Source organism: Sparus aurata, chromosome 2 (genome assembly GCF_900880675.1).
Source record: "Sparus aurata chromosome 2, fSpaAur1.1, whole genome shotgun sequence".
Lineage (NCBI taxonomy): Eukaryota > Metazoa > Chordata > Actinopteri > Spariformes > Sparidae > Sparus > Sparus aurata.
In genome coordinates, this window is record NC_044188.1 from 2,341,555 (window position 1) to 2,359,132 (window position 17,578).

At 46.8% G+C, this 17,578-nt stretch overlaps 2 protein-coding genes across 7 annotated transcripts; both read right to left on the reverse strand.

The window, feature by feature from the left end:
* Window positions 1-1,140: 1,140 nt before the first annotated feature.
* On the reverse strand, window positions 1,141-10,329 carry LOC115597632 (arf-GAP with coiled-coil, ANK repeat and PH domain-containing protein 3). 3 transcript variants are annotated; one of them, XM_030443759.1, is made up of 22 exons: window positions 9,874-10,329; window positions 9,681-9,738; window positions 9,390-9,509; window positions 8,918-8,971; window positions 8,143-8,201; window positions 7,614-7,797; window positions 7,495-7,539; window positions 6,688-6,783; window positions 6,496-6,570; window positions 5,853-5,956; window positions 5,717-5,768; window positions 5,493-5,593; window positions 4,845-4,950; window positions 4,504-4,700; window positions 4,345-4,414; window positions 4,048-4,142; window positions 3,864-3,928; window positions 3,603-3,757; window positions 3,270-3,379; window positions 3,076-3,186; window positions 2,883-2,944; window positions 1,141-2,804 (listed from the first exon to the last, which is right to left on the reverse strand). In XM_030443759.1, the coding sequence occupies exons 1-22, from the start codon at window positions 9,924-9,926 to the stop codon at window positions 2,632-2,634; spliced, it is 2,145 nt and encodes a 714-aa protein (XP_030299619.1). In that variant the 5' UTR covers window positions 9,927-10,329; the 3' UTR covers window positions 1,141-2,631. The 3 variants fall into 3 exon arrangements, with proteins under 3 accessions (XP_030299619.1, XP_030299608.1, XP_030299629.1); XM_030443748.1 differs by having other exon boundaries at window positions 3,855-3,928; XM_030443769.1 differs by lacking the exons at window positions 1,141-2,804; window positions 2,883-2,944; window positions 3,076-3,186; window positions 3,270-3,379 and adding an exon at window positions 3,403-3,528 and having other exon boundaries at window positions 3,578-3,757; window positions 3,855-3,928.
* Window positions 10,330-10,928: 599 nt separating this feature from the next.
* ilkap (integrin-linked kinase-associated serine/threonine phosphatase) lies at window positions 10,929-17,085 on the reverse strand. 4 transcript variants are annotated; one of them, XM_030443802.1, is made up of 10 exons: window positions 16,769-17,085; window positions 15,225-15,398; window positions 14,994-15,111; window positions 14,795-14,901; window positions 13,700-13,793; window positions 13,319-13,406; window positions 13,104-13,240; window positions 12,753-12,872; window positions 12,356-12,437; window positions 10,929-11,206 (listed from the first exon to the last, which is right to left on the reverse strand). In XM_030443802.1, exons 1-10 carry the CDS (start codon window positions 16,809-16,811, stop codon window positions 11,069-11,071), a joined length of 1,101 nt encoding a protein of 366 aa, XP_030299662.1. In that variant the 5' UTR covers window positions 16,812-17,085; the 3' UTR covers window positions 10,929-11,068. The 4 variants fall into 4 exon arrangements, with proteins under 4 accessions (XP_030299662.1, XP_030299654.1, XP_030299668.1 ...); XM_030443794.1 differs by having other exon boundaries at window positions 15,216-15,398; XM_030443808.1 differs by lacking the exon at window positions 16,769-17,085 and adding an exon at window positions 16,594-16,760 and having other exon boundaries at window positions 15,193-15,398.
* Between the last annotated feature and the right edge of the window lie 493 nt (window positions 17,086-17,578).

The following is a 17,578-nucleotide window of genomic DNA, read 5'->3' on the forward strand; positions in this document are numbered from 1 at the left end:
TGGCCAGTGTAATTGAGTGGTTATGCTATGTTAGCTAGCTGACTTTAAAGTTGTTGCAGATGCACTGCACAGTGTGTTTGTCTCAGTTCTGATTATATGTGTTATTTAAATCACTGCACTGACTCCCTGCGTGTGAAAAGATAGACTTTAAAATCATATTACTCGTCTATAAAGCACTAAATGTTCTAAATCATCAGATTATAGTAGATTTTATAGTGCAGAGTGATGTGAGACTCCTGAAGTGATGTCATGCACATGGTTACAGACTGTTATACCATTCTTTATTATAAAATTATAATCCTGTAACAAATCACCTTTTTGCTGGATGTGTCTGTAATCTGATTACTCCTCCTTCCTCCTGCTCCTCTGATGGAGTCCTTAGCGATAGTTGCCATGGAGCTGTTGGAGGAAGGCTGCTGTCCTGTGATCGAGGATAAAGTCAAAAGCAACTGTAAAGAAATGAAGTGAACAGATTGAGCAGTGACACCACCTGACCAGGACTCCCTTGAAAAAGAGGTTCTTAATCTCAACAGGATTTCTCCTGGATAAATAAAGGTTAAATAAAAAAATAAAAATATAAACCTGACATGTCTTACTGTCATCACCTCAGCAGTGACTGGGAAAAACACCTGATGCACAAAGTGACATGTTGAAGCTTCTGGCTGAGACTGAGGAGGCAGCAGCAGGGTGTTGTTGGTGGTCCGGAGGTTTTACTGGGATCAGTTGAAGCAGCGCTCTGAAGAAGGATCCCTGTGCAGCCTCCAGGCCTGTAGCTGTGGGGAGAATCACCTGACTGGAGATAAAGAGAGGCGTGTCTTTGCTGATGGAGCCGTTCCCAACAGGTTCTCTGAGCCGGGGCCCGCTTTGTGTTTCGGGCAGCTGAAGGACACAAACAGCAGCAGCGATGGTTGAGAATCAGCTGCCGATGCTGGAAATGTTGTTTAAATCCGTATGATTCTAGCCTGAGCAGAACTGGACTTCTGCGGCCAACACCAATATTGAGATTAGTTTGTTTATATCAGACATTAGTAAAAAATTTAACCTTAACATTTGAATGATTTATTAACCGCCGAGCTGGAAATGTCTTCAGTCTTTTTATTGAATAAATGTGGTGACGTTAAAGAAGGAGTGAGACACAGCTGAGTGTTCAGTGGTTTATTAGCAGTAGCATCACATTAGTAACAGTCTGGAGTCAGGAAGGTCCAGAACCAGAACCTGTTCGACCTCCTGCTCCTTCAGTCTGAACTCAGGAAGGAAAAACTTCCAGGACACGTTTGTTAAATGACGCAGGGAAGTTTTCAGCAGGTTTGAGGCTCCAGAATCAATATTATCAATAAATATCTGTCAGTGAAACGTGTTCTGTTGGTCCACTACAGTCTTCATCCGTAAACACAATGTCAACATCAGACAGTTCTCAGAGCGACTGTCTGAGAACCCGGAGAGATCAAAGTAAACAGCAGCAGCTCAGGTGACACGGAGCACACCTGACAGGAAGTGACCTCAGACCTGAGTGTGACATCATTACAGTTTCTGACCTGAGTTATACTTTAGTTTTAAATCTGTGGTTATGAAACAAACATGATGGAGTCTGAACAGGTGTGACAGGTGACCCCCTCCCTTCATGACATCATCACACCTGTTCACAGGTACGAGGGTGTTGTCCTTTGTAACGTCCATTAAAGGAGTAGTTCAACATTTTAGGAGAAACATTAATCACTTCCTTGTGAGACAGAGACAGGGTGTGGTTAGCCTAGCTTAGCATAAAGACTGGAAGTGGAGGCAAACAGCTAGCCTGTCCCTGTCCAACCCACCGACCGACTGTGAGGTTTAATTGATTCTGAAGCATTTCTAAAAATGATGTTGTGGTTATTTTCCACTATTCTCTTGCATTTCAAAGGAGCAGTTCACCTAAAATAAAAAATGACCGAAATCTAATTTTTTGGTGAACTGTACATTTAAAGACTCAATAATAAAATAATCTGCAGATTAATTGATTATAAAATCAGCTGCAGCTCCGGTTCGTAACATGTTTTCCAACCACAGTAACTGAATTCATTTCCTGTCCTGTACGATCGTTAGCATGCTAACAACAATTAGCATCACACAACAGTGGTAACTGTCATCCATTTGTTTAAAGGAGTAGTTCAACATTTTAAGAAATACATTTAACACTTCCATGTGAGATGGAGTCAGGATGCCATTAGCCTAGCTTAGCATTAAGACTGGAAGTAGAGGTAAACAGCTAGCCTGGCCCTGGTCAAATAAAAACCTACGGACTGAGTTTTCTAATTATCTGATAAGTTTATAAGTATTTTTTTTATTATTCTCTGACATTTTAAAGGAGCAGTTCACCCAAAAAATCACAATGACTGAATTCTAATGTTTTGGTGAACTGTACCTTTAACGACTAATTAATGAAAGGAATGAAGAAAATGATCTGCAGATGAACTGATAATGACATCAGCTGCAGCTTCGCTTCGTAACACGTTTTCCAACCACAGTAACTGTACATAAAGTGTGTACTATACTACAGAATATACCACAGTCTGGTATCAGACATCAGCTGTCAGTCGACTGTTTGAAATGTTAAGGTGACCCTTTCACACTGTTGCCATGGTGACACAGCTTCAGTCATTCTGACGTCTTTTCAACACTGTTCAACACTCCTCCTCCTCCCTTCTCCTCCTTCTCCTCCTCCTCCTCCTCTCCACCTCGGCTGAACTGCCGGCGGCTGAGCCTCTCGGGGTCGTGTGACGCCATGTCGCTGAAGTCCCTGAAGATGTCCTGGAACGTCTCGTCGTCTCCTGCAGAAACAGCAGGTTTAACATCAGTTTGCTGCTGTTTTGTTATCAGGTGTACTGACGCTGGTGACGTGTTCTCACCTGCAGCTCCAAACACTCCCTCTGAATCTCTCATCTCCTCGTTCATCCTCGCCATCCGCAGCCTGAAACATTCAGCAACAATCAGCGACAGGAAGTTGAGCTACAGAGGAGAGCAGTGGAAGGCTAGCTGTTTCCCCCTGATTCCAGTCTTTATGCTAAGCTAGGCTAACACACAGACATGAGACTGACTCACAGTGTGACGATGTCAGCGTTGGCTGTTTCCACAGCGATGGCCAGCGGGTCCTGTCCTCTCTCGTCTGCAGCGTACTGATTGGCTCCTCTCTTCAACAGGAGACACACCTGTCTACAACAGCCAATGAGAAGCAGCGGTGATTAACCAGGTCACTGTGTGTGTGTGTGTGTGTGTGTGTGTGTGTGCGTGTTTACCCGGTGTGTCCAGCGGTGGCAGCAGCGTGCAGAGCTCCTCGTCCTCTCAGGTCTCGGTGGTTGACGTTGGCTCCGTTCAGCAGCAGGAGCTCGCAGGCCGACAGCGACCCCTGCAGGCGGAGCAGAGAGTTACAGACAGGTGACGACCTCAAGACCTTTGTTGTTGTTGTTTACTTGCATACATAAAAAACTAAATTCTTTTTCCTCGCAGCTCTCAGCTGATTATTCCTTTTAGTGATGACTGGATTCCCAGAATCTCCTAACGAGTGTCTGCTGGTCGATCAAGTGATGGATGGTCACAGTAACTCCTCGTCTCTCTGTGTGTTCTCGTACCCCGACAGCAGCTCCTATCAGCGCCGTGCGTCCCTCCTCCTCACCGATGCTCCCGTTCACCTCCGCCCCCTGGGCCAACGCTGCTGCCATGGCAACCAGGTCTCCTGCCAGCGCGGCGTGATACAGACGCAGCCCGGCTTCGTCCTTCTCACCACCTGAAACAGAACGAGGGCGCCGGTCAGATCGACCTGTCAGGAAGCTTCTCTGTGCTGAACGTTGGTGCTCACACAGGTGAGGCTTCAGGTAACTTGCGAGCCGCACCTGAGCTCCTCTGCACAAATCTCCTCTCCACATATTTCTCTCTGATCCACGTCTCCTTCTCTGCTCTGAGGAGAAACACACAACAGGAAGTCATGTACTTCCTGTCCTGTCTGGAGCTGTAAGGAACACCTGACACCTGAACAAACACATCAACTCAAATAAAAGCAGGTAGAATGATCAGTACCGCAGGCTGTCGGCTCTGGGTTTGACCCGTCCTTCCTCTGAACATCGCGCCTCATAGATCTGGTTCATCACGTTATTTCCAAGCAAACAGAGCAGCTACAGGGACAGAAGAAGAAGAAGAAGAAGAAGAAGAAGAAGAAGAAGAAGAAGAAGAAGAAGAAGAAGAAGAAGAAGAGGACGAGGACGAGGACGAGGACGAGGAGGAGGGAGAGAACCACTTTAATTTATAATTGACTTTCAGCTGTGTGTGTGTGTGTGTGTGTGTGTGTGTGTGTGTGTGTGTGTGTGTGTGTGTTACCTTCAGCTGTTCAGCCTCCCATGAGTCCAGAGTGAGAGATCTCACCTTGGACAGGTGAACTCCGAGACTCCTGGAAACACGATGATGTCACATCACATTAAACCAATCACATCTCACCTGTCGATGAGGTAACGGAGTGTCACAGGTGTGCTGGGTTACCTGTGTATCCCGGAGCACTCGATGCACATGGTCACTCCCAGGTTGATGGAGGCCCAGCGAGGCTCCTCCTCCCCGCAGTCGCAGCACCGGAGGTTCCCGGGGCCCCTGAGGGCCACGCCCAGCACCGGGCGCCTCTGAGCGGGGGGGCCGGGGGAGGAGCCTCCTCCACCACAGAGGGGAGGGAGGAGCTCTTTAGGCTGTAAACAGGAAGCAGGGATTGATTCACACCTGTACTGTCTGCAGTTTTAACTCTCTTCTCCGCTTCACCTCAGAGGGAAACATGTACAACAACAATAAGTGATCAGAATCATGAGGCGCTGCTGACGGTGTCCAGAACCTGCCTGTGTGAGCTGAGGCTCGGTTCTGTACGCGAGGTCGATGCTGCCCTGCAGAGCGCTGAGCCAGGCCTGCTTCAACTGCTCCGAGTCCGCCTGCAGAGCACAGCACCTGACACACACACACACACACACACACACACACACACACACACACACACACACACACCTGATATCAACGGTTCTCTTTACCTGCCTGACCTCCCGCCCCAGACAGCACCAGACTCCCTTAACAAATGTGTCAGTTTAGTGAGTTGTTGAGTTGGAGACACTTTATAAACTCTGTGAAACTCTGTCTCTGACTCATTCTGCATTATTTGGACCTTCTTGTTCATTCAGCAAATGTTCTACATGAACTTCTTTCTGTCTTTGAGTGGAAACATCTTGATCAGGTCTGAACAGACTCATTCAACATATCAAGTTTCCTCAAAAGTCACATTTTTATTATTTGTGATGTGTAAGTTTGTTGATTTTCTACATTTTCTCACAGAACTTTCTGTTGAGACTCAGACAGTGAAAGTATCACAGCCTGGTTCATCTTCCTCCTCCATTAAAATCACATCCACTTAAACATGTTCAGTCAGAACCGGTCAGTACTGACAGACGGGCTGACATGTTGTCGGTTCTGGTCTGAAGGTGAGAGTTTGGTCTTACTTCTGAACAGAAAGCAGCTCGAAGCAGAACCTCCGGTCGATGTTCTCCAGAGATTTGACAGCACACAGTCTGAGATCCTCAAACAGAACCATGTTGTCCTCCTGCAGCAGGAACACACGTCAGTGATCCAACATGTCGTCACGTCACAAAACATCCAAACGGTACCAGAACATTAAAATTACAGACGCACTCAGTCAGAACATCAGAGAAACGCTGAGTCGTACCTTGTGTGACTTCCTGTAGATGAGCTGGTTGTCTCTGATGGAAAACCAGCACCTGGAACCACATCAGGTGTTACAGTTAACACACACACACACACACACACAGAGATGAACTTTGCGTGTAGATTCGTGTTTTTACCTCTTCCAGGTTTTGGATTTCCTCCTGGAGCGTTTGAACAGGTAACCCTGGATGATGTCATCACTGTCGGGACACGGGCTGACCATCGGCTCTCCTGAAGCGTCCTACACACACACACACACACACACACACACACACACACACACACACACACTCTTTGGTTTCACCGTCTTGGACTGAGACAGGCTGCAACGTTTTAAAAAGTACAAAACAGCCAAAAAGCCCCAAAAATACAATTAAACAAACTCCTAAATGCATTATAATCTTGCAGAATTAGCTGTTAGCACTTCCTGTTAGCAGTGAACCTGTGGATGTTCAGCCAGCTGTCACTGGATCACTGTGATACTGAAGAGAACTTAAAACATGAAGTTTCTCAGGCAGGTTCTGCACATGTCTGAGAGTCTGTTTGAGGATTTCTGCCAATATCTCCTCCTCCCTGATGACAGGCTAACATTTCCCTCTGTTTCCAGTCTTTATGCTAAGCTAAGCTAACTGGCTCCACATTGACACCAACAATTCTCTGAAATGTCAAACTAATCCTTTAACGCTGTAAATGAACGAATGATCATCGCGTCTCGTCTCTGAGGCAGACTGATGAGGAGGTGATGACATCACAGAGATGGAGGTGATGAAGAGTCCTCACCCTCTGCTGCACCAGCAGGTGTGTGTTCTCCAGGTCTTTTCTTTTGGCTGCGCAGTCGGTCGATAACTGAGACAGCTGAGGACAGAAACACACACACGGTGAGGTCACAGCACACTGATCACCTCCATCGATCGTCAGGATCAGATGAGGTGGATGAACAGCAGGAGGAGGTCAGAGGTCAGAGGTCAGGACCTGTGCTGCCATGGTCTTCATGGTGGGCTCCAGGTCCCTGAGCAGGTCGAAGCCTTGGTGGAAGAAGGTGAACTGAGCGTGGACGAAGGAGAACACCTGAAGACACACACACACACACACACACACGCACATCAGCACTGTGGACAACATGGCCGACAGGTTCACCGTGCCTCCAGTCTTTATGCTAAGCTAGGCTAACCATATCTAAACCAAGTGGACGCAGCTCAGTGGTCTGAAAAATGATTCCAGTTCTCTCTAACGACCTGCAGAGGGCGACACTGGTTTCAAAAAGAAGTCTGACTGTAAGCTTATGAGAAAATGAGCCTCAGTTTTGAACTCAGTGAAGTTTCCTGATGAGTTGATGAACTCAACCTTTAATTTCAAGTCTTCTTTAACTCGACATGATGTTAATGTTGTACATTATGTTTCCATTTAGAGTAAAATAGTCGATCAGGACTGAAGTGATTCTACAACGCTGGATCACTTTCATACTGAAGAAACCTTCAAAACCTGATCTGAGGCAAGTTGTGCACATATAGCAGCGTCTTTTAAGGGATTTCTGAGCAGATTCACGGAGTTCATCAGTCATAAACTTCATTTAGTGTTAGAAACAGAAACAGTGGACACAGAGAAAAAAGCATCAGAGTTCAACAGGATGCAGGAACAATCACAGGCTGCAGAGTCTACAGCCTCACAGGAAACTGATGTGACTGAACAGTCTCACTCTCAGAAACAGAATAATGTTCTCTAAATGTTGAACTACTCCTTTAAAATGACATCATCAAAGTTAACAACAGTTGAACTCACTGAGTTTAAGATGTCGACTCTCTGCTGAGTCTTGAACGTGTTGAGCTGAAACAGTGAAGACAGAATACGTCAGCGTCTGATGAGTGATGCTGACGGCGGCCATGACGGCGGCTCTGTACCTGCAGGCAGTAATCCAGAGCGAAGTGTTGGTAACATTTGCGTGTGGCGAGCAGCAGGTGACTCGCCCGCTCGGCGTCTGCGGCTTTGTGGCGAGAAACCTGAGCGCTCTTCACCGCCGCCGTCTCCAGATCCTCCCCGATCCGAACAAACTCCTTCCTCGTCTCCTGGAGCTGCGGCAGGAACCTCAGAGACACACGGTTAACTTTTACTCCACTACAGTTACTCAATAACTTTAGTTACTAGTTACTTTACAGATTACTTGCTGCATCAGAGCCAGTAAATACAAACATGAACCTTTGAAACTGAAGAACACTGAGATCCAGAAAATAACTTTTGATCAGCGTAGTGAAAATTACTCAACAGTCAAACCTGAGTAAAAGTAAAGATATCTGTTAAAGTACAACACTGCTGAGGTGTGTGTGTGTGTGTGTGTGTGTGCGTGCGTGTGTGTGTGTGTGTGTGTGTGTGTGTGTGTGTGTGTGTGTGTGTGTGCGTGTGCGGGTGTGTGTGTGTGTGTGTGTGACCTACTGTGTGCACAGGTTGGTGAGCTGCTGGCTGATGGCTCTCTGAGTCTGATCGAACAACATCTGAGGACAAAAGACACAGAACACCTGCTGTAGTACATGTAAAGACTGATCAGTTACATCCAGAGGTGGGAAGTAATGAAGTACAAATACTTAGTTACTCTCCTTCAGTACATGTTTCCTGTGTGTGTACTCTGAGTATCTGTGTGACTTCTCCTCTCTACATGTGAACTTTCTCCTCCTCACAGCTTCAGAACAGCCTCGTTACTTTAGTTTGATGCATCTGAGGTGAATTCTGGATTCTTGTTATTTCCCAGCATCAGCAGACTGATGTGGACCAATCAGAGCACATCACGCACGGCAGACGCAGCGAGACGAGACAAAGACGTAAAAGCCGTAAGAAGGCGTAAACAGACAGAGAGGGAGACTGGAATGTGGAGAAAAGGCGTGTTAGTGTCTCGTATCTGCAGAGAGTTTCTGATTTTCTCTCTTTGTTGCTGCTCGGGACGCTTTACCAACCCAACATGTGTCTATTTGACGTCCTGGGAATGAGACTCAACAATCAACTGTCTTTGTGGTGCGTTCAGGAACAGCTGGGACAAATCCTACTGATTCTACCTTTACCTTTAATAGTCTCAGTCCAGAGCTCCGATGAACTCTTAACGAGACTAAAACATTTCATCATTAGTTGCAGTTGCAGGACAGAGCACACAATACACAGAAAACAGGATGTGTGTGTGTGTGTGTGTGTGTGTGTGTGTGTGTGTGTGTGTACTCACAGTGTGGAAGCTGACCATCTCCTGCAGGCCCTGGTTGAACTGGTTCAGACAGTTCTGAAGGAAGGAAACAGGAAGTGAGCGAGGAAAACATTTCACAGGAAAACAAAACACTGAGACGTTCTGAGTGTGTGTGCAGCGTTCAGGGGGCGTCGGTGTTTTCATGCTCAACCTGCAGACAGACACTGACACTCTCATCTGTTAGCAAGTTTATGCTGCCATCATATCTTTAATATGTTTTATCCAAAATGTTCTGGTCGGCAGTAGGAACTGAGGAGCTGACGGTTAAAATAACTTCTATGATTAGCATAAGCATAAGAGTATTATTAGCATTAGCTTTATCATTAGCTCTGACATTATTTTAATTAGCATTATCATAATCATTAACACTATCAATAGCACTAGCATTTTATGAGCATTAGCATTATTAATAGCATTAGTGTTATTCCTGGCATTAGCATTACGTGGCTCTTACGCTGATGACGCTGTCCTTCTTGTTGTACACAGAGAGTTCAGCCAGGCCAGTCAGGAACAGCTGATTGGCTGCACTGTACGCTTGTCCCGCCTCCACCATCTTACCGCACAGCTTCATCACCTGATTGGTCAGAGACATAAATTACAGACCAATAAGATCACAACAACGTTTCCTCCTTAACAATAACAGTTTCAGCCACAGGGGGGCAGCAGACCTACAGTACAGAGGTGGTAACCATGGTAACAGCAGTAGTCATAGTGTGAGTGACAGGTGTAATGTTGGTGTGTGTACCTTGTCCAGCTGTGACTCCAGAGCAGAAACATCTGTCTCAAACAGCTCCAGCTTCAGTCTGACAGAGTAAACAAAACATCATCAGGACTTCTGCACATGCGCAGTTAGGAAATGATGGTTGTGTGCGTGTGTGTGTGTGTGTGTGTGTGTGTGTGTGTGTGTGTGTGTGTGTGTGTGTGCGTGGTGTACTCACCTGAAGTCAGGTGAGTCTTTGACACACTCCTCAAAGTCCAGCAGCGGGTCCATGATGTCTGCCAGCGGTTCTTGTCTTATTGTCACTGAGTCCAGGTGTCGATAAAGTTTATTGAAGCCTGTTCATGCTGAGGGTTAGCCTGTTAGCCTGTTAGCTCAGCAGCAGCAGCGGCTGCTCGTCTCTTCCATCCAGCTCTCCTCTCTGATGGTTCATGTCGTCCCTCACATCACACTCCGTCCACACTCCGGGAGACCCGCCGATCACCTTCCTCCACGAGCACAATCGATACTTCCCCACGCGCCGGATCGATCAGCCTCCATGCACGCGCGCCCGTCTGTCACGCACGTTCCGGCAGTTTGGATAAAACTGTCAATAAAACCGTGTTCGGTGTGTTTCAGTGTAACAGCTGTGTGTGTGTTCAGCCTGCAGCCCGCTGCTGCTGTTGCTAACCGACAACTTCCGGTAAACATCCTGGTTGGTTGGCTCAGAGCCAATCAGGAGGAACAGCGTCACCCCGCGGCCAGGAGTGGTACTGCACGTCACTCCTGGCCGCGGGGTGACGTTGTTCCTCCTGATTGGATGATCGTCTTTACTTATTTACTTTATTTATTAAAGTAACGTCTGGTTGAGTTTGTTCTGCTGAATATCAAATACTCTATTACATCAAAAATATTACTTTTTATTATCAAAACATAAAACAAAATGTCAGATTTGGGATTCATGTATTACTGTTTATAATTATTGATGCATTTATTATTTTTATCGCGTTAACGTTGCTGCTGGAGATGATTTTAATTACTTTATATATTTCTGGGTTTGTTGTAGGGATCAATAAGGTCGGATTGAGTTTGGATCAATAATCTGAATCTGCAAATTAACTCCAGATGTCAAATAACTGTACAGTGGAGATGTAGTTGAGTAGAACAATACCTCGAAATTCTGCGGTACATTTTTACATTTACTCAGTACACTACTTGAGTAAATGTACTTAGTTACTTTCAAAAGAGTAATGAGGACACAAACACTCGGATCAATAAATCACTCGACAGCAAAGATAAAAGAAAAAAGCTTTTTATTGGAAAACAGACAAGACAAGGAGGAGACGCTCAGATCAGCTGTGTGTGTGTGTGTGTGTGTGTGTGTGTGTGTGTGCGTGTGTGTGTGTGTGTGTGTGTGTGTGTGTGTGTGTGTGTGTTCAGGAGCCAATAGAAACCAGGATCACAGTGACGTTGTCAGCACAGCCCCGCCTCACTGCCTCACCGGCCAGCTGCTGGCAGGCGGCTTCAAACCTCAGCTCCTGGTCCGACAGGCCCGGCCTCGGCTCCACGCTGCCCTGAGGGGGGAGACGGGGGAGGGACAGGGAGGAGAGATGGGGGAGGGACAGGGAGGAGAGACGGGGTAGGGACAGGGAGGAGAGACGGGGGAGGGACAGGGAGGAGAGTCGGGGGAGGGACAGGGAGGAGAGACGGGGAGGGACAGGGAGGAGAGACGGGGAGGGACAGGGAGGAGAGACGGGGGAGGGACAGGGAGGAGAGACGGGGGAGGGACAGGGAGGAGGACGGGAGGACAGGGAGGGAGAAGGGGATGGACAGGGAGGAGAGACGGGAGGGACAGGGAGGAGAGACGGGGGAGGGACAGGAGGAGAGACGGGAGACAGGGAAGGAGAGACGGGGAAGGACAGGGAGCGAGACGGGAGGGACAGGGAGGAGAGACGGGGAGGGACAGGGAGGAGAGACGGGGCAGGGACAGGGAGGAGAGACGGGGGAGGGACAGGGAGGAGAGACGGGGAGGGACAGGGAGGAGAGATGGGGGAGGGACAGGGAGAAGAGACGGGGGAGGGACAGGGAGGAGAGACGGGGAGGGACAGGGAGGAGAGACGGGGAGGGACAGGGAGGAGAGACGGGGGAGGGACAGGGAGGAGAGACGGGGGAGGGACAGGGAGGAGAGACGGGGGAGGGACAGGGAGGAGAGACGGGGGAGGGACAGGGAGGAGAGACGGGGAGGGACAGGGAGGAGAGATGGGGGAGGGACAGGGAGAAGAGACGGGGGAGGGACAGGGAGGAGAGACGGGGAGGGACAGGGAGGAGAGATGGGGGGAGGGACAGGGAGAAGAGACGGGGGAGGGACAGGGAGGAGAGACGGGGAGGGACAGGGAGGAGAGACGGGGAGGGACAGGGAGGAGAGACGGGGGAGGGACAGGGAGGAGAGACGGGGAGGGACAGGGAGGAGAGATGGGGGAGGGACAGGGAGAAGAGACGGGGGAGGGACAGGGAGGAGAGACGGGGGAGGGACAGGGAGGAGAGACGGGGGAGGGACAGGGAGGAGAGACGGGGGAGGGACAGGGAGGAGAGACGGGGGAGGGACAGGGAGGAGAGATGGGGGAGGGACAGTCAGACAATCAGAAACAAATGCAACTGAAATTAAAGATACACAGTTCTGTGAATCAGAGCCGTAATCGTCCTTTAAAAGAAGAGAGAGAAACCTGCAGGACGGCGAGGATGAATTTTACAGCTTCATCAGCAGAAAACACTTTGAACAGCCCGTCACAGGCGAGGATGATGAACCTGCAGAGACACAGACAGAGGACGACCGTCAGCTGCACAAACCTCCTCCAGTGTCAGCAGGAAACAGTCTGACACGTAACGTGCAGGTGATGCAGGGAGGCCAGGCTAGCCGTTTCCACCTGTTTATAGTCTTTATGCTAAGCTACGCTAACCGGCCGCTGGACGTAGCTTCATATTCACTCTACAGACGAGAGAGAGGGATAAATCTGAACGTCTGATCTCAGAAAGAAAGAGAAGAAGAAGAAGTAGAAGAGATGGATCTCTGGTCAGCTGCTGACAAATCACAGCCGTGAACATCTGTGGTTCTGTTCTTGCCTGTCATTGGCTGTGAGCTGACACCTCCTCAGGTCGGGCGTTGAAATGACGCCACAGCGTTTGTACTGACCGTCTCCGATAGAGCGAGACACCTCGAGGACACCCAGCACCCGGCCGTCCCTGAAACACACGCGCACACACACACACACACACACACAGCTGATCATTAACATAAATTCAATCAGCAATTATTACATTTTTGTGATTAACTCTAAATTCTTCCTGCGGGACCAAAACAAACTCAGTCTCCTGATCATCAGAATCTCACATCAGTCTATCTGCAGTCTTTGAACGCAGCACTGTATTGACGACACTGACAGAGGAACAGATATTGATCAGGTGTTGGAGTACCTGACGGTGCCGCCGGCTCTCTGGATCCTCATCCTCTCCTCGTAGATGGTCGGGTTGTGTTCTTTACTGAGCGCCAGCGTCACCGCCCTCCTCTGACCGTCTGCTCCTCCCGCCGCCTCCATCCGACACAACACCGCCTGGAGACACACACCAACTCTCATTCAGCATGTCTGCAGCCGTCTGACAGCTGACGTGACGTGTTATTCCCAGCTCACCCTGCTGTCTCCCAGGTTGGCCACGTACACCGTGTCGTCCACCACCAGCAGGCAGGTGGCCGTCGAGCCGTCCTTCCACGCCGGCTTCCTGTTCCACATCAGAGACAGACGAGACTGAGGCTGCAGGAAACAGTTTGTCAGCAGAAATATAAAACACATGAAGAAGAACAACAACAACAAACATCCAGAAGGTCAACAGGAAGTGTTCCAGGTCATTAGACTGTGAGCTCAATCAGCTGTGAGCAGTGAACTCGACGATGTTCAGACAACTTTCACATTCTCACTGTGACACTGAACAACACTCAGACACATGAAGACTGTCAGAGTTCTGCAGCGACAGTCATCGTCCTGTCGCTCCGTCTCTCTCTCTGCTCGTCTTACTGGCTGGAAGCTTTCTTCAGAAACTCTTCATCCGTCAGGCGGAACGTGTCCAGCAGACATTTCTTTATCAGCTTGTCCAAATTCTCTGTTTCTCCTGAAAGACATGAAACAATCAGTGATCAGTGACGGCAAAGATAAAGCTTTATATTGAGTTATCAGTCCATTCAATCAGAGCAGGATTGAGCCTGTCAGTGTTAATAATAAACATTATTATTATTAGATAAGATGATGGGAAACTTGTAAACACTTTTATAGACGCATAAGAACATTAATAAAAGCCTGAAGAGGGTCTTATAATCATTTATATCAACATTACAAACACATTATTGAGTTAATTAACTAATTGTCTCACTGTTGATCTTTACTGAGGGTTTGTTGTTGCTTTATTGAGATTACTGCAAACTTTATTATCATTAATTAACAGTTAACAGTGATTTCTAAAGCCAAAACTATAACATATTAAGATTAATACATTCTAATAAGACTAATAAAGTCTTTTAAAGATTCTTTTTGCTGCAAAAAAACCTAATTAACTGTTAATAAACGCATATTTAACTGCTTAAGTAAGTCTGTATTCATCTCAGAGGTAAATAAACAATAAACGGTTATAAGAAACTGTTTTATTAACGTTCTTGAGAGACAATAAACAAGTTTATTAAAAATGCTCATAAATACCTGATAATTATATGAAAATCATGTTATTTTGCTCTTTTTAACTCTAAAATAGTTTAATAATGTCAGTAAGAATACTGAGTACCAATTAAAAACATCTGAATATAATAATCAGTGTGTTTAATAGATGTTCCACTGTTACATCTGACAAAACTCCAAAACCATCAAGATTCATTTCAGAGGCTTTAATCACAAAGTGCCTGATGTCACTGAGTTAAGATACGATTAGACAGAATGTGGTTAAACCCAGAGGAGGTTCTGGTGCCGGACGTGATCAGGGTCACAGTAACATCAGAGCGAATAACAGAGTCACAATAAAGATAAATGTCAACTAGAAACAAACTGGAATGTAAAAGGTTGAATAAACGTGAACATGTGCAGTAAAACAGCACAACATTACACAGACTGTCCCTTTAAACTCACCACTCGGGAACTTCTTGGCCAGGTTGTGGTGAAGATTCTCTGCAGTGAATCGAGACGCTCGAGCTCCTCCGTGACCGTCGAACACGGCGAAGTACGACACACGAGACCTGCGGACAGAGGGGACACGTCAGAGGGGACACGTCAGAGAGACGCACGCCGCCGTCACGCCCGAGGACTTCCTGTCGGTCGGAGGTCTTACACTTGTCCCGGCAGAGCGGACAGACAGCTGCTCATGTCCGGCAGCAACACGTGAGCGTCCTGCATCTCCTCCCGCTCGCCGCGCCTCGCCGCCACGAAGCCTCTGAGCGCCGGGAGACCTGCAACACAACACGGCCGTCAGCGTCCAAGTCTGAAACACGTCAGAGTTCATCTGTGATCAGAGAGAAGAAGAGACAAACATTGTGGTGGAAGAGCTGAAAACCTTCTTTACAAACTTTCTTGATCTCCCCCCGCTCCTCCTCCTCTTCATCCTTTTTATCACTGTGACCATCCTCATCTTCATCCTCATCCTCATCTTCTCTCTTTCTTTTGAGTCTTGTCTCCTCCTCCTCTTCTTCTTCCTCTTCTTCTTCCTCTCTGGTGGACTGTGGTCGAGCTGCTGAAACTGGAGAGAAGTCAGGGCCAGTTTACTTGTAAATCATCACACACAACTCAAAGTTCTTTACAGGAGCGCGACGTTACAATAACGACAAACAAACAAACAAGTAGGAAACAAAACAACAAGTTAGAGGAGGTTTAAAAGAGACGACACGGTAACATCTGTGCTCTTCTGCTCTGTCTGATTCTATTCTGGTTTTAGTTTGATGAACAACCTGCTCTTTGACTTTTCTCCACTTAGAACCTGAGCTCTAATACAACCGACCCAAACCGTAACGTTATAGATAAACTGGACAATGAACCCAACAGGTGCGTCCTCATCTCACCTGCCGGCTGTATATGCAAATATTTTTACACAAAGAAAGAAATATACTCACATATATGACACATGAACAAGAGAGCCCAAGTAGTTAATACTGTGTTTGTATACAGCGTTTCACAAAGTTCATCATTCTCTCAAAATTGAGCATTTTGTTCAGGGAGTTTGGTGACTTTCTCCACTTTGAAGAAGTATTAAGAATATATTAGTTACACAAAGAAAGAAGTTCATGTAGAACATTTGCTGAATGAACAAGAAGGTCCAAATAATGCAGAATGAGTCAGAGACAGAGTTTCACAGAGTTTATAAAGTGTCTCCAACTCAACAACTCACTAAACTGACACATTTGTTAAGGGAGTCTGGGGACTTTCTCCACGGGGACAAAGAAGTAGCCTATATTGTTCCTGTTTAGTGTCTTTGTAACATGTGACATGTTTAGATCAATAACATGTTTCTTCTTCCATAAATGGAGTGTAAATGGTGAAATCAGTGTTAACAGTGTGTTCAAACAGCTGCAGGGAGGTAAGACACTTTAAACAGGAAAAACATGTGTATGTCCTTTTTCAAGTAAAGACACGTTAATGTTTTATATTCAATGCCGAATCTACAAGAAGGCACCAGTGATTTCAACGGTGTCGTAGTTGTTTCACAAAATTTGTTAAGTTTCTCCTCACGATGCAAAAACTCTTAAAATCACTACATTTGTAAGGGAGTCTGGTTATTGTTGTTGCTAGCGACCTCACTTCATGTCTTGGTCCATGTCCGTGACCTGAAGCCATTTAAAAGTATGCTGTTTTATCAAAGAAACATTAATTAAAAAATAACATTTTTTAATTGACATAATATAAATTATAATAAGCTTAATAGCCAACAGTGTTGTCACCGTGCAGGTGCAGGTGTCACTGCTAACATGTCCTCCCTCGTCTCCAGCATGTTGTCCCGGTCAGAGCACCTCGTCTCGGCTCTCTGGCTCCATGGCGTCCGTTATAAGACTGTCGGTACCGGAGGGCTCATCACCGCTGTCATTACTGTCTAACTGTTACTTCATCACGACTCACCGGGGTTCTGTGTGGGTTCCGGTAGGTCGTCAAACAGATCCATTCTGCTGTGTTCGCTCAGGTGCTAGCTAACGAGCCAGCTCACCTAGTTTAGCTGCCGGGTACCGTTCAGGGTCCGTGTGGTTCGTTCAGTCACTGGCGGGTCAAAGTGTCACTGATGTTTCCTTCAGACGGTCCAAACTGTTCTGACAGTCTGATGTTCAACACCTTCATTGACCTGAGAGGCACACAAGCTGCCCGTCAGCGGCAGCATGAAGCGTAAAGACCAAGTTAGCTTCGGCTGCTAGCATCAAGCTAGCCACACAACCGGAAACAAGTTCCGGTCGCAGCCTTCAAAACAAAAGCCCCGACTAGACTATAAAGAACAGCTAGTTAATGCATAGAAAATAAAAGCTCGTAAATACTCAAAGCAATATGTTTTCAATCATAGTGAATGTTTTTAATAATATTTAGCTACATGAAGGATTTAAAAAGACTTTCATCTTCCAATCATGGCAGTGATTTTGAGTCACTGACCTGGAAGCTCCTGAAAAAAAGTGTTTTTTCATTAAGAATATTAACATAAAATAGAATGAGGAGTGAAAAAGATGTGCGTGTCATTCAACCAGTGAAGGAGACATGTTGGTATTGACTTTGGCACTGACCTGGAAGCTGTTGAAAAGAATACTGTTGTGTAGACTGTTGTACAGACTGTTGTACAGACTGTGTTGTACAGACTGTTGTACAGACTGTGTTGTACAGACTGTTGTACAGACTCTGTTGTACAGACTGTTGTACAGACTGTGTTGTACAGACTGTGTTGTACAGACT

Coding starts and splice junctions, on each gene's coding strand:
- ilkap (XM_030443794.1), bottom strand. CDS start 16,811: ATGGATCTGTTTGACGACCTACCGGAACCCACACAGAACCCCG. Junction 12,438..12,752: donor CAGCTCACAGCCAATGACAG/GCAAGAACAGAA, acceptor GTGTCTCTGCAG/GTTCATCATCCTCGCCTGTG. Junction 11,207..12,355: donor TCATCCTCGCCGTCCTGCAG/GTTTCTCTCTCT, acceptor CTCCCCCCTCAG/GGCAGCGTGGAGCCGAGGCC.
- LOC115597632 (XM_030443748.1), bottom strand. CDS start 9,926: ATGGACCCGCTGCTGGACTTTGAGGAGTGTGTCAAAGACTCACCTGAC. Junction 8,972..9,389: donor AGAAGGACAGCGTCATCAGC/GTAAGAGCCACG, acceptor TCCTTCCTTCAG/AACTGTCTGAACCAGTTCAA. Junction 4,143..4,344: donor GGGAGGCTGAACAGCTGAAG/GTAACACACACA, acceptor CTGTCCCTGTAG/CTGCTCTGTTTGCTTGGAAA.